Here is a 13,304-nt window from a genome sequence, read left to right as displayed (position 1 = left end):
TGTGCCCCTTCTGTAAAGTTGGGAAAATAACAAGAGGAAAAATTTACATGGACAAATCTCAAGTAAAGTAAAGACAAAATACAAACAGAAAAGGAAATCTACTTTAAAATGTAGAGTGAGGCAAAGTTATATACTTGATTTGCTTCTCCAAGGAAGTGTATGTCTGCTTTTTATTATTTGTTGAGTAAAAATGAAAAAATAATCTGACAAAATGTAATGTTTACACAGTGCATTAAATTTTTGTGCAACTACTAGTTTGGTTTATATTGGAAAGAAAATGCAATGTTTTTTTTTTTATTTAGGGCAAAGTTACATGAGAAATATTTACTTTTGTATTCCCCTCTCCTAAATCTAAATAAAATGTTATTTGTCATCACCAAATGTGAAGAAATTTTTTTTTGCCACTTTTTGTGTTTAAAAAAAGCATTGTTGAAAATCTGAAGTATTGCAATACATTTGTGTTTTTTAAACATTTTTTTCCATAAACATAACATGAAATTGGGAAATAATTTTGTGTAAAGAAGGAGTGGGAGCCGAGGAAAAAAAATATTTTGAATGTATCTGAGATTCTCTATATTAGTATTTAAAAAAATAATACATTTAATACGTACGTTTATCAAAAAACTTCAGTGATTACAAAGGTTTCCGTCTCGCCATGACTAACCAATTTGGACTATGTAATATGAGTCATAGTCAATAGTTGATGAATTTCACCTGTAATTTATTTAGACATTTCTTTATGAGATTAATTAGGGACATTTGAATTGTTTTGTTTTAGAGCTAATCCCAAATAATATATATATATATATATATATATATACATATATATATATATATATATATATATATATATATATATATATATACATATATATATATATACATATATATATACATATATATATATATATATATATATATATATATATATATATATATATATATATATTTAAGGTAAACATAAATTAAAAACATTTTGGCCTTGACATTTTAACTCATTGACAGCCGTAGACATCCATCCAATCCCTTTTCACTGCCTTTGGCTTCACTGATTTAAATCAGATTTTCCGAAAAGAAAAGAAGAAAGAAAGAAAAACAAAGTAAAATTTCCCAACTTATCAGCGAGCCCCACGGCGGACGGCGCCCGGTGAGCTTTGTCAGTTCTGATGGCGCTTCATATGCAGCGCCAGGTGGTCGGAGCGCGAGAAGCATCGACTGCAGGCCACGCACTTGAAGGGTTTGGCGCCCGTGTGTTTACGGTAGTGTCGGGTCAGCTCGTCGGAGCGGGCGAAGCGCCAGTCGCAGTTTTCCCATGTGCACCGGTACGGCTTCTCGCCTGAAAAGCGACAAACCGACGTAGTTAGCCTCATCGTTTAGAGCGGAAATAATGGACAGGTAATGTTTAAGTGACTGCCCCCTAGTGTTAAACTTGGAAATGCAATAGGATGTAGGCTGGATTTGAGATTCTTTAGTGGACAATAGTCAATGATATTTTAATAATTTGCCACGGGACAATAGAAACTGTCCTACATGAACATAATAAAAACATAAAAAAAGATTATACATTAAAGCATGTGTCAAAGTGGTGGCCTGGGGGCCAAATCTGGCCCGCCGCATTATTTTGTGTGGCCCGGGAAAGTAAATCATGTGTGGACTTTCTGTTTTAGGATCAAATTAAAATGAAGAGTATAGATGTATATTAAATTTCCTGATTTTCCCCCTTTTAAATCAATAATTGTAAATTTTTAATCCATTTTTTCTGTTTTTAGTTCAAAAATCCTTTTGTAAAATATAAAAATACATTTAAAAAAAGATAAAATAAACATTGTTTTAGATCTATAAAAAACTGAATATTCAGGGATTTTAATCCAGTTCTTTTAATCCATTTATTTAAAAAAATCGAAATATTATATCTAAAATGGTCCGTCCCACGTGAAATCAAGTTGACGTTAAAGCGGCCCGCGAACCAACCCGAGTCTGACACCCCTGCATTAAAGGGTTTAAAATAATGAAGCGGGCTCTCTTAAAGCAGATTGATGATTCCTTCCCAAACATTTGACATATTGCATGGCTGCCAAAGCTAATCATCAACAAACAGCCACTTATTGAATGGGCTCTTAAGCAAACACGCCACAACAAACACTTGAGATTCAATAGCAGGTAGAAAGAAAAAACCCAACGTGAAAAAGATAAGAAAACGAGATACTCTTTCAGTCATTGTGACAACCTTTCCTTTTTTTTAACGGTGTGCAAACAGTCTAACTCATCGGAATATTACAAATTTATCCAATGTGGCAATCTTTGAGGAAACCCTGCATTCGGCGAACGTTTTTTTTCGACCGCAAGGGTCATTCAGTGCTCATTACCAACGTGGATTAGATTAGATTAGTTAGCGGTTATTGAGCAATCAATCAACGGGGACGGCCATTAGTGGCGGCTGTCGAGCGGGTCCAAAGAGCAAACAGCAGGTGACCGCAATTAACCAACGTCAACTTCTTTAGGTTTCAATATATTGTAGTGCTTTTGGCATAATACAATACACCGTGGCATGCATTAAAAAGGGCCCCACAGGTGTGTTTGGTCAAAAGCACGGCGGCTCGACTACAATTATTGTCCTCCAGGCTCGCAAATCGGCAGGTGAAATCTGACTCGAGCAGAACAAACACTGGACTGGCGTGGCTTTCTCAACAAACCCACAAAAAGCGAGACACTGTGACCATTGGGAGGTCATAGGGCTATAATCGCCATTTTTAGGACTGAAAATTAAGATTTTGTGGGGGAAAAAATGATACATTTTACTTGGGGGTGAGAGTGTTTATGGGAAATAATTAAGAAGGTTAGGTTTCATTGATTTCTTACAAAAACTTTTGAAATAGACGCACGATTTTTTGCTTGCAGAATTTAGTTGCAGTAGCTTTAGGTTCTATCTTATCCTGGATAAAATTATATGTTTGTGACATGAAATATCTGCAAAACTGTGTTACTAAATTGGGAGAATATCAGGTATAATCTGATGATTAGGTGTATTAAAAAAAGAATTTAGCAGAACATTTGAAGATTATCCTCAATTATTCCAGGAAAAAAAGAGGAAAAAAAGTCATGTTTAGACTGAAATTGTAACTATTTATTAACATTCATTCCTTTACTGAACCACTCATCCTCACAAGGGTCACGGGGGGTGCTGAAACCTATGGCAGCTGACTTTGGGTCGAAGGAAGGGGCACCCTGAATCGGTGGCCAGCCAATAGCAGATATTTTTAAACAAAGTTCCCCAAAAATCTTTACTTTCTGTCTATGCCACAATTTGATAGGACTTCGAACCAACATTATTTGAATAGTGACAAACTGTATGCATTATCATGAAGTTCCTCAATGTGTAAGTTTAAGTAGCAGTAAGTAAACCCAAAATAAAGTACGTTCATTCACCACCAGTTTCCCAGTGGTTGGATATCTATGAGTGATAAACTCCTTTAAAGAGTTTTAATTCATTTTTGAAGCCTCACTTGATCACCTCCACTGGCACTGAAAGCGTTAAAAAAGCTTTCGAACCTCAACTGTTTGAGCAGCTGGCATATGAGAAACCCAAAACACTAACCCTAACGCAGACACGCTAGTATGAAACGTCTGCCCCAGCAAACAGCGCAAAACAAAACATCGCAAAAGCGCATCCATCACTCTCTCGTGCACACAAAGCCTTTTTGTGTAGCCTTTACAAGAGCACAGACTTGTTTTCCCCCAAATTTTCTACGACGCCACTTGAAGAAAATTCGTTCCTCCATTGCGGCTCCTTCATTCCTCCATAAATCTATCTTTTATCAGAATAGGGCCATTTTACGACCACCTGCTTATGCTTTTACTGAGGCAAAGAGCAAACACTTAACAAGCTTCTACAGGACACTCATAAAGTCTTTATCAGTTAACCTAGTGTTTAGAAAGAGGGCTGGGGGTCCGAACACATAAGTCCATGTTCAAGGTTGCCCCCACAAACATACTCGTATATACATAGGAGGGGTTAACTGTATATTGATAACATGTTTAAATGTTAGAACTTAGTATTTCCGACTCATGCTACCATGGAAACAACTGTTGGTAAAGTTTTTTTGGCGGCCCATTGCTGCGCAAGCACTCGTAACAACACGCAAGTTTCTTCTTTTTGCTCCGATTAGTCGTCAGTAAAGCCCTCGCCATTCCACATGCTCGACTCGTGAGTCATCACCGTCAAGCCAACGGAAAAAACAAGATTGGACAAGTGCCGCTTTGCAAGCGAAACCTGGCCGATCACAATTTTTGGGCCGAAACATTGATTTTTTAAACGCCTGATCTGCTATTCCTTATTTTGCCGATTCTGATTTTTGTTCCCAAATCAACAGCATGTACCTGTCATATCACAATCAAGCTGTTTAAATACTGAACATTAACGAGTAAACGATTTTTAAACTGATCGTGCAGTAGTTAAAAAAAAATGGGTTGTGTAGGACTTTACTTGACAAAAAGGCAAAGAATGGTGTGAAATGTTTAAGGAATTTGATTTCTGGAGAAAATAATTTTAACATGATATCAGGTTTCGAAGTATCCATTTTTTTGCGTCTTAATAGCATTTAATCCAGGAACAGCCTGAAGGTCAATCCAATGTGAGTCCACATTAAACAGGTTTTATCTGACTGAATTCACTCACAAAGGAAAGACTGAGTAGGGATCAACAGACTTTAAAATCATAAATATTATGTAAGGGTTGCAAAACTATAAAAATATGTGCACTTATGTGCTCATTAATAACAGTCAATGTACAAATGCTGGCGGACTAAAGTGGCTAAACGATGTCAGAGGCGATTCGCAGTCAAGATTTGGTAAATTATTAGTGATTGACTAATCACCTCAAATTTATTCCATCAGCACTGATCAAATAGTCCACCTGATATACTTCTTAGATATATTATATTGCCATCAATGGCAGCCAACAAGTGATTTATTTCCAAAATCAAAAAAGTACCAACAAGCATTTTTTCACGAGTATTAAATAGAAAAATAAACCCCAAATGAGTCTTAAACTGTGAATATACAGTTTTTTTGTGTTTGACATCCTCATTTTTGTTTACACTGAGAACTTTCCCACAGGACACTTCAATGTTATCTATTTATGACACTTGCACTCTTTCCCACGTCACATTTTGGAGTTAAAAAAAAAAAAAGAAATCAACTTAATGAGAATCCTTAAGTTCCACTTTACAACAAGTGTATCGAAACTAGCCTTCTTCAACAAATACTAAAAGAACAACCCACCTAACCTTCGATCGTCTTTTGAAAAGGACTAAAAATCAGGAGTAACTGGTTTTAGCCTCAGCTGGTCTTCGTTTCCCTCTCTTGTGTTTTTTTTTTTCTTTCTTGCTCAACGGGCAGGTACGAACACGCGGCACGGACAGAGAAAATGAGGAATTCTTATACAGTTGTCACCATATATTAGCAGACTTCCTTAGACCCTTAGTGTGTGTCAACTGTTTTTATTTACTTATTAATTTTTTACCTGTGTGCGTCCTCTGGTGTGCTTTCAGATGTGAGCTCTTTGTGTAAACTTTTGTGCAGCCTGCAAAAATAAAAATGTGCATGAGAGACAGGCTGAAGAAACCACAAAAAAATTATAAGTTGATCGTCTTTGCAATTTGACAACAGATTTAATAGCACCCTTGGCGAAACAAATGAAAGGAAAACAATTTGCATACAGGAGTGTTTAACCTAGTTTCAAAAGAGGAAAAGAACATCATGTTTTCGAGACCTGTGCCAAGGAGGAAAATTACTCTGAGAAATTATTCTATGAATGAACATGTTTTACTGCCATTGAGAGCTCTAAATGCCAGATCCATTTGAACTGAGAAGGGGTAGTAGCTAAAATTAATTGGGCATCCATCGCCGTCAGTGACGGATGGAAATCAAGGACGTGCAGGAAAGGGCCAAAATGGCCTCGAAAGACAATTGCAAACTAATATTCTTCTTCTTGTGTCTTTTTTTTGTAGCTCTACTTATGATTGACAAGTCTATCAACTGTATGTGGATCAGAGATACCAGGGCTTGATACTAGATTTAAAAAAAATGACAGGCACTATCCATCAGGAAGCAGTCATAATGGTCTAAAGTTAGCTGTCTTCATTATTCCCCTCATGATAGACATGCATACCTGTCAACCTCTGCCGATAACTGCCCTTATAAATGATTATGATTCCCCTTACAAACCCCCAAAAAACCTTACAAACACCGTACGACTCGTACGGTGTTTGTAAGGTTTTTTGGGGGTTTGTAAGGGGAATCATAATCATTTATAAGGGCAGTTATCGGCAGAGGTTGACAGGTATGGACATGTTTACCAAATTTGAAGGTTGGTAAATTCAACCTGTTGAGGGCTGACTTTACAAATCTCGTACGGAATGTTTAGAGAAATAGCAGACTTCCTGTAGAATTTTATGCATGGCTATTGACATCTTTAAAATGTGGTACTTTGACGTTTCGTCGAAAGACGTTTGGTCCCCGGATGTTTGGTCGACCGGACGTTTGGTGGAATGGACGTTTGGTAGAACGGACGTTTGGTAGAACGGACGTTTGGTAGAACGGACGTTTGGTTGCCAGGTTGTTACTGTTGAAAACAGCTCTTAAAATTATAATCATGAGAGAGAGAGAGTGAGTTTAATATCTAAATATCTAATATCAAAATATCAACAGTAAACTCTGTCATAATTTGAACCTGGCGACCAAACGTCCGTTCTACCAAACCTCTGTTCTACCAAACGTCTGTTCTACCAAACGTCCGTTCTACCAAACGTCCGGTCAACCAAACGTCCGGGGACCAAATGTCCGGTCGACCAAACGTCCGGTCGACCAAACGTCCGGGGACCAAACGTCCGGGGACCAAACGTCTTTCCACGAAACGTCTGGTCATGTTAAAAGGTATTAAAGAGTAAAAAGGGTCAAGGTCAACCATTGTTTCCATATACAGACAGGCATTAGATGAACAGACAAATAAATACCTGGGTAGTCGCAGAAATGAATCCTCCTCTTCTCTAGTTCCGGGTTGTTCCTTCGGTTGTATTTGGGCCCCGTCAGGACCCCCTGGCCGTGTGTCATCAGCATAGCGTGCGGGGACAGCCCCGTCACTTTGATCCCGCTCACCAGATGCTGTTGGTAAGGGGGTGGTGGTGGGCTGGCCAAATTCAGCAGTTCAGCCTGAGCTTCAGGGCTGCCCGGCTGCGAGTTCGGAGGTGAGGGCGGCAAGCTGTGGGGGTTCGTGTGCTGGGCGGTTGACGCATGGTAGTAACCGTGGTGCGCATGCGCAGGCAGCTGGTGTTCGGCCAACACGTAGGCGCCCCCGCTACCGCCGTTGCCCAGATTGAGCATGGTCCGAGAGCCAGACGTGGAAGTTCCAGAGTAGGACAGAGTCATGGTGAGGTCCGCTGTGCTGTTGATCGGCAAGTGGTAGGCCTGTGGTTGGGGCGCAGGAGGTCCGATTTGAAGCTCCGTATTCAAACTCTGCTGTTGCGGCGACCCGCCAGAATGGCTGACGGATCCGGAAGCGTGGTCTGGCTTGACGAAAACACCGTTGACCGCAGGCGGCACATTAAAAACGGAGGTGAAGCCCGGCAAGGCCTGGGTGCCGGCACTGGAGCAGGGTGTCTCCAGTCCGGGCTCCGTCTTGATCTGCGTGGGGGCCAGGGTCTTGGAGTTGTGGCGGTAGAGTCCCGTGCGAAGGTGGGAAGAGCTGGGGAGGATGACGTTGATGTTGAGGCTGTACGGAGCGCCCGTCTTGTCCTCGGAAAAGTACTCGTCCACCACCGAGGCGCTCTCACGCCTGTACTTTTTGTCGCTCAGGTCGATGGCGGGACTCAAGAGTGAGCTAGTAATCTGGGGGAGATATTTGTCCATCTCCAACGGGGCCTGGAAGGAAAAGTCACATATGATGAGTCCTCATACTGACTTTAACCCTTAATACTCAACAGCAAGTTGGAGAAAATAGATTTAAAAATAGGGTATAAAAAAGGGCTACAGGTGAGTCCTCTCTATCATCTGTTAGGGCCCCAAAAATAACCTGAACATGGAGTTTCAAATCATAAGCAGTTTAGGAATGCTGCTCTTTCTATCGCTGTAAAATGTAAGTTTGTGAGCTTGACTGCATAGTCCCACATCCAATATTTCACTGGCCATTTTAGACACTGTGCAGTTTTTGAAATGATCATATTCCAGTATCATTATGACTCACATGACAATATTTTTTCAGAATCATGATGTGCATATGCGGTTGTTTTGGGTCTCGAGGGCTGTGAAGTTATAGCTGTTTATTTCCCAATACCCATCCATTTAGTCTCATTAAGGCTGTCTGATGTGAAATCTTATTTCCTTATTTACTGAACTCCCATTAACAAGGTGTTTTGTCGGTGTTTTGAATGGAGAACAACAACCACATGTTTCCTGTTGTATCACATCCTGTTTGTCTGCACGCTTTTGATATCAACGGATTTGAGGTCACCTCAGGATCAACTGTGAGATGGACCGGAAGTATGGAAACTCCCCTTTTGCTCCAATAAAGTTGAGAAGGGAGCTGATAAGCCACTCTTACTATTGTGTTATCATCGGATGCCAGGATTCATTGTGGGATCACTTGAGCACATTCTTCAATTATTAACCCATAATGGATGCCTGGAGATATTGTTCGGTATATCATCTGAGTTTCTGGATTATAAGCACACACACAAAAAAACTAAAAAATTAGGATCAATTCCACACAAACAACTAAAACTATGAGAGGAAGAACTAGTGAACATTTTTCAAATTATGTTACTTGGAAAGCAACTAACACTTTTTTTCAATATCTCAGTCGGGTTAGCTTCCCTGTATTATGTTGTTCATCCTCATTTCAAACCTGTTTTTTGTTCTTTTTGAAAGTTTTTTTAAGTTAATACTTATGTTCCACTACTGTTTTCTCACGCCCTCTTCTTCAAGACTATTTTGCATGACGGTGTTTACGTTTCACCGCGTTTTTGGCATACCTGATGCCTTTGTTTTTGCTTTTGCTGAGTGCATCAGCTTCCAGTCGCACGCCCATATGGAGGGAAAACTGCGTCTTTTGTCTGAGTAGCACGTGCATGGTTAATTTTAAGGACTGAATCTTCCTTCTTATCCTTCATTAACATGGTGTCTTGTTAGATGCAAAAAATAATTTCAAAATTGGCATGGAAATTTTGATTTTTCCAATGGCGCAAACAATGTTTTGGATTGCTATTATGTTTCATCACTTCTTCTGATGAAATAAAAATTAATCAAATGCAAGCATCCAGGGTACTGGCATGCACAGAAAACTAAACTTGGTAATATTTTATGACATCTTCGAACGAGGGTCGGCCCGACGGATAAAAAATATCATTCAAAAAGTTAATCAAAACACTTCCTTGTGTTGGCTCGCAAAACAAAAGTGAAATGATGAAAGCATCCAGGAAACTGGTGTCGCTCCAAAAGATAAAATAAAGACCTTCTATTAGAACGAATCAAAACGAAGTGTGTCCTGAATTATTAAGAATGTACGTTTCCTTCCATTAACAACTAATGATATCAAAAACTTACTCAGTAAACTATTACACTTCCGTATGTAGAAGGAAGAAAAGTAAAGAGCCAAATTGCCATGAATCGCGAAAGAAACACATTAAATGAAATGCTCAGACACTTGGCACATCTTAGTTGCGTGGCTACTTTTTGCAAAGCAAAATTGTTAACAGAGTGCTAATCCTTTAAAACACCAGAATAAGTGAGCAATCGTTTGAAGACGTTAGATGCCAACAAAGATTTTGACTAAAGTTAAGCAGCTTAAAGAGCGAGTTATCTCCACGTAGCGTGTCGTGCACGCACGCAATTTTGCATGATGGGTAACCGTAATATCAGTTAAACAAAGAACAAAAACAAATGATTGAAATCTAACTCGAAAGAGTAGCAAGCATTCTTTTGCGCATTCTGATCACGTGTTGCATGACTACTTGTATGACAAAATTGTAATTTTTTTACTTCATTGCATCTGGTGAACAACAGATTTAAGAACTAGTGCCGATCTTGTTGCTGAGCAGATTTTTTTTTAAAATGGAGACGAATCACCACTGGTGGATGCTATTTTGAAAACTATTGTGACTTGAATAAAACTTTGACTTCCTACTCTGTATTAAATCAGAAAAAAGTATGCGTTACCATTTTTCAAAAAGTGCCTCCACTCAACTTCAAGTGGTACTACACTATCCCTTATAAGCATTCAGGTGTCTAAGGGAATCCTTTGTAGCTGTTTTGAATGCATGCAAATATGGTGAGCGTGTTGTCGTGGAAGTCAAAAGGTTAGTCAAAAACTTCCCGTAGACAGAAGACAGGCACAATAATGCTAACGCCTTCACTCATAAGTCGTGTCCTCCGTATCTGAATATTGATCTGCGTGGATCATTAGGCGTGACCACTGGGTTACTGTGTAACCGGTGCTGTCGTCTTAGGACCGCTGATATCACGGCTAAAGAATCCGGTGAGTGCTTTGGTACGGGTTACTGATTCCACGGTTGCGGCTGGCGGGACACGAAATCCATTCATGCCTTCATCAAAGTAACATTAAGCCACTGGAAGTACAATTTGGTAATCTATATTCATGTAAAAAAAAATAAAACAAAAAAATACAAGGCCCCTTTCCTACTTCATGGAATACGGTCACTCCAGAAATAATGTATATCTAAATATATTTAAACAGAGCTATGATTGTAGAATGGACAATGCAATGTTATCCCATGAATATTCCATCTGTAATGGTATCCAAAGCGGGATTCCACTTCTACTGCCTGTATAGTAAAAGCTCACAGTTTGTCAACAATGACAAGAGGCTAGAAGAAGGCTTTCCCACGACATTTTCCAATTTTAACAAGCTTCAACCTGGTCCAATTCAAACTTCTGAAGTAGTAACATATGCATGCACACAAGAAAATTTGTATAAAGTTCAACACCCAATACTCAGGTCCTATAACAATCATAAATAAAATTTGATAAACAGTTCAAATAAATTGGCAATAATTAGTATTTCCAAGTTAAAATACAACTGAACTGTTTCAACATGAAATTCAAAAATGATTTTGTGCATCCGGATACGCATCTCTTGAACACACGACGCATAAAAGATCAGAGCGTTTACTCTGACAAATACAAGAACGTTGGAGCCAAACAAAAGAAAGCGCATGTGACAGGTAAACCCGTACAAGCCTCCACCCCCTCCACTACTTGACTTTCTCATGGCGGTGGGCCTTTGACTGAGGTGCCCCAAGGCGGCTTATGGAGATGTGGGCCCTGCTCAGACAGGTCTGACCACATACTGCTGTCACGGCACAGACACTCAATTCAAACAACAGGGGGAGGGAGATTTTTGCTAGAAACAGTCATTATCTCTCACTAACGGCGATAGAAGTTGGATTTCTCCAAACCCGGAGAGGCTGGTAGTAAATTCATGTTTACATGGGGGACCCAAGGACAGCTGGGATGGGCTCCAGCACCCCCTGCGACCCTTGTGAAGATAAGTGGTTCAGAACATAAATGAATGAATGAATGCCACAGACGTCCAACTCATAAATTACATGAATAAAACAGGAATATGGCTGAAAATATCACTTTAAAAGTATGTTTTGCACGCAAGTCCATAACCGTAAGTACTTTTAAAAGCTTGAAACATATCGTCCGAGGGGTCAGGTGTCGAGGGAGGATGTTAATCCGCACAGGTAAGCGCAGTCGATTAAGAGTAAAAACTATAGAGAGGGGAGCCGGAGCTCCGGTTGATGTCGGCGGCTCGGCGGCAACTCTCACCCCGGGCTTAACGTCCTCAAACACGGATGAGTCCTCGGCACCGTCCGTTGCTCCGGACATCCTCACCGGCTTTAGCTGTGTGAAAACAACCCGTTCGTCGCTCCCCTGCGGCGGATTCATGACCGACGCTACACTCGCTGCCATTTCAAAAACGTTCCCTTCAGGTGAAAGTCTAGGTTTATAAGCACATGTATTATTATGGGGTATATTTACCGCAGTTGAAAGACTCAAGGCGCAAGTCCAGGAAAGCCTTCCACGTTGTTCTGATGAACTGCTTTTACCTGAGCTCAGTCTAAAGAAAGGAATTCCCAATCAGAGGAGGAGACGAGGCGAGCTGGCCAATCGGCTGCAAGGAGGAGTCTGGACTCACCTGAAAAATGACCAGGAAGTCCAGTGCACATGAATTGCTTGGCACAGATTTGTCTCTAATAAAACCAACAAATCATCTTTCAAGTTTTAATACATTAGTGTAAGATATAGAAGTATTATTATAATAGTACTAATTCGGTGGTACACTAAAAAAGCACATCATGCAGGAATAAATAGGACACAATCTATTCTTTTTTCATCCTGTAAATACAAACATTCATTTTCATACCTTTGTTTTCCATAATGCTTATCCTCACAAGGGTCGCTGAGGGTGCTGGAGGCTATCCCAGCCAACTTTGGCCAGCAGGCAGGGCAGGCCAACCCTTGTGAGGATAAGCAGTAAGGATATATATTCTTAATACATTTATTTAAGAAAAATGTGAAACAAACTAGTTGTCACTAGACTAGTACAACTATTCAAACCCCCCTAACAGGGAAAGTACCTATTTTTGGGAGGAAAAAAAGGTAGATTTATTATTCATCAATTCATTCATCAACTGTTTATCCGTACAAGAGTCGTGGAGGGTGCTGGAGCCTATCCCATCCAAAAATTTATATTTTTCCATAGTATTTTACTCATTGCATGCTGTTGATGGTGATAGACATTCACTTCATCTTAACTGGGAAGACTGACTTTGAATGATCATGTTTCAGTGTCTTTCTGTTGCTTCATGTCCAATCCATTTGACTGGGAGGGGCAAATGAATGCGCATTCATTTGGGCCTCCCAGTCCAAATGGATTGGACGTCTAGCACCGTCAACAAAATCGAATTATCAAATGTCCTGAAAGGGTTAATAAAAAGAAACCATATAATCGTTCATGGTCATATTAGTAATTAATAGTTTAAATTTAAGTTGAGATGGAAAATCACCAAAGTATCATAGCATTTGGACATGGTTAAGTTGTGCAGCATTGTATGTTTTTCTCCCAGGGTAGAAACTTTGCTATTCTTGTCTGCCCGCATACTTTGTTAAGTTCAAAAACATCTCGAAAAGAGTACAAAACATTACTATAAAAACATGGCAAGTCGTTTCAGGTCATCATACTGGGAGGATCCCGTCAGTCTTAATTCTCATTTAATTGGTCTGAA

At 39.7% G+C, this 13,304-nt stretch overlaps 1 protein-coding gene across 2 annotated transcripts; it reads right to left on the bottom strand.

Annotated features, from left to right (window-relative positions):
• Positions 1-942: 942 nt before the first annotated feature.
• Positions 943-12,184, bottom strand: klf5l (Kruppel like factor 5 like). Of its 2 annotated transcripts, none has more exons than XM_077593171.1 (4): positions 12,058-12,184; positions 7,014-7,917; positions 5,522-5,581; positions 943-1,336 (listed from the first exon to the last, which is right to left on the bottom strand). In XM_077593171.1, exons 2-4 carry the CDS (start codon positions 7,903-7,905, stop codon positions 1,158-1,160), a joined length of 1,131 nt encoding a protein of 376 aa, XP_077449297.1. In that variant the 5' UTR covers positions 7,906-7,917; positions 12,058-12,184; the 3' UTR covers positions 943-1,157. The 2 variants fall into 2 exon arrangements, with proteins under 2 accessions (XP_077449297.1, XP_077449296.1); XM_077593170.1 differs by having other exon boundaries at positions 11,845-12,099.
• Between the last annotated feature and the right edge of the window lie 1,120 nt (positions 12,185-13,304).

This window comes from Stigmatopora argus, chromosome 22, assembly GCF_051989625.1.
Source record: "Stigmatopora argus isolate UIUO_Sarg chromosome 22, RoL_Sarg_1.0, whole genome shotgun sequence".
In the NCBI taxonomy this organism is placed as follows: Eukaryota; Metazoa; Chordata; class Actinopteri; order Syngnathiformes; family Syngnathidae; genus Stigmatopora; species Stigmatopora argus.
Note: the sequence above shows the minus strand (reverse complement) of the source record. Positions and strands in the feature narration are given on the sequence as shown.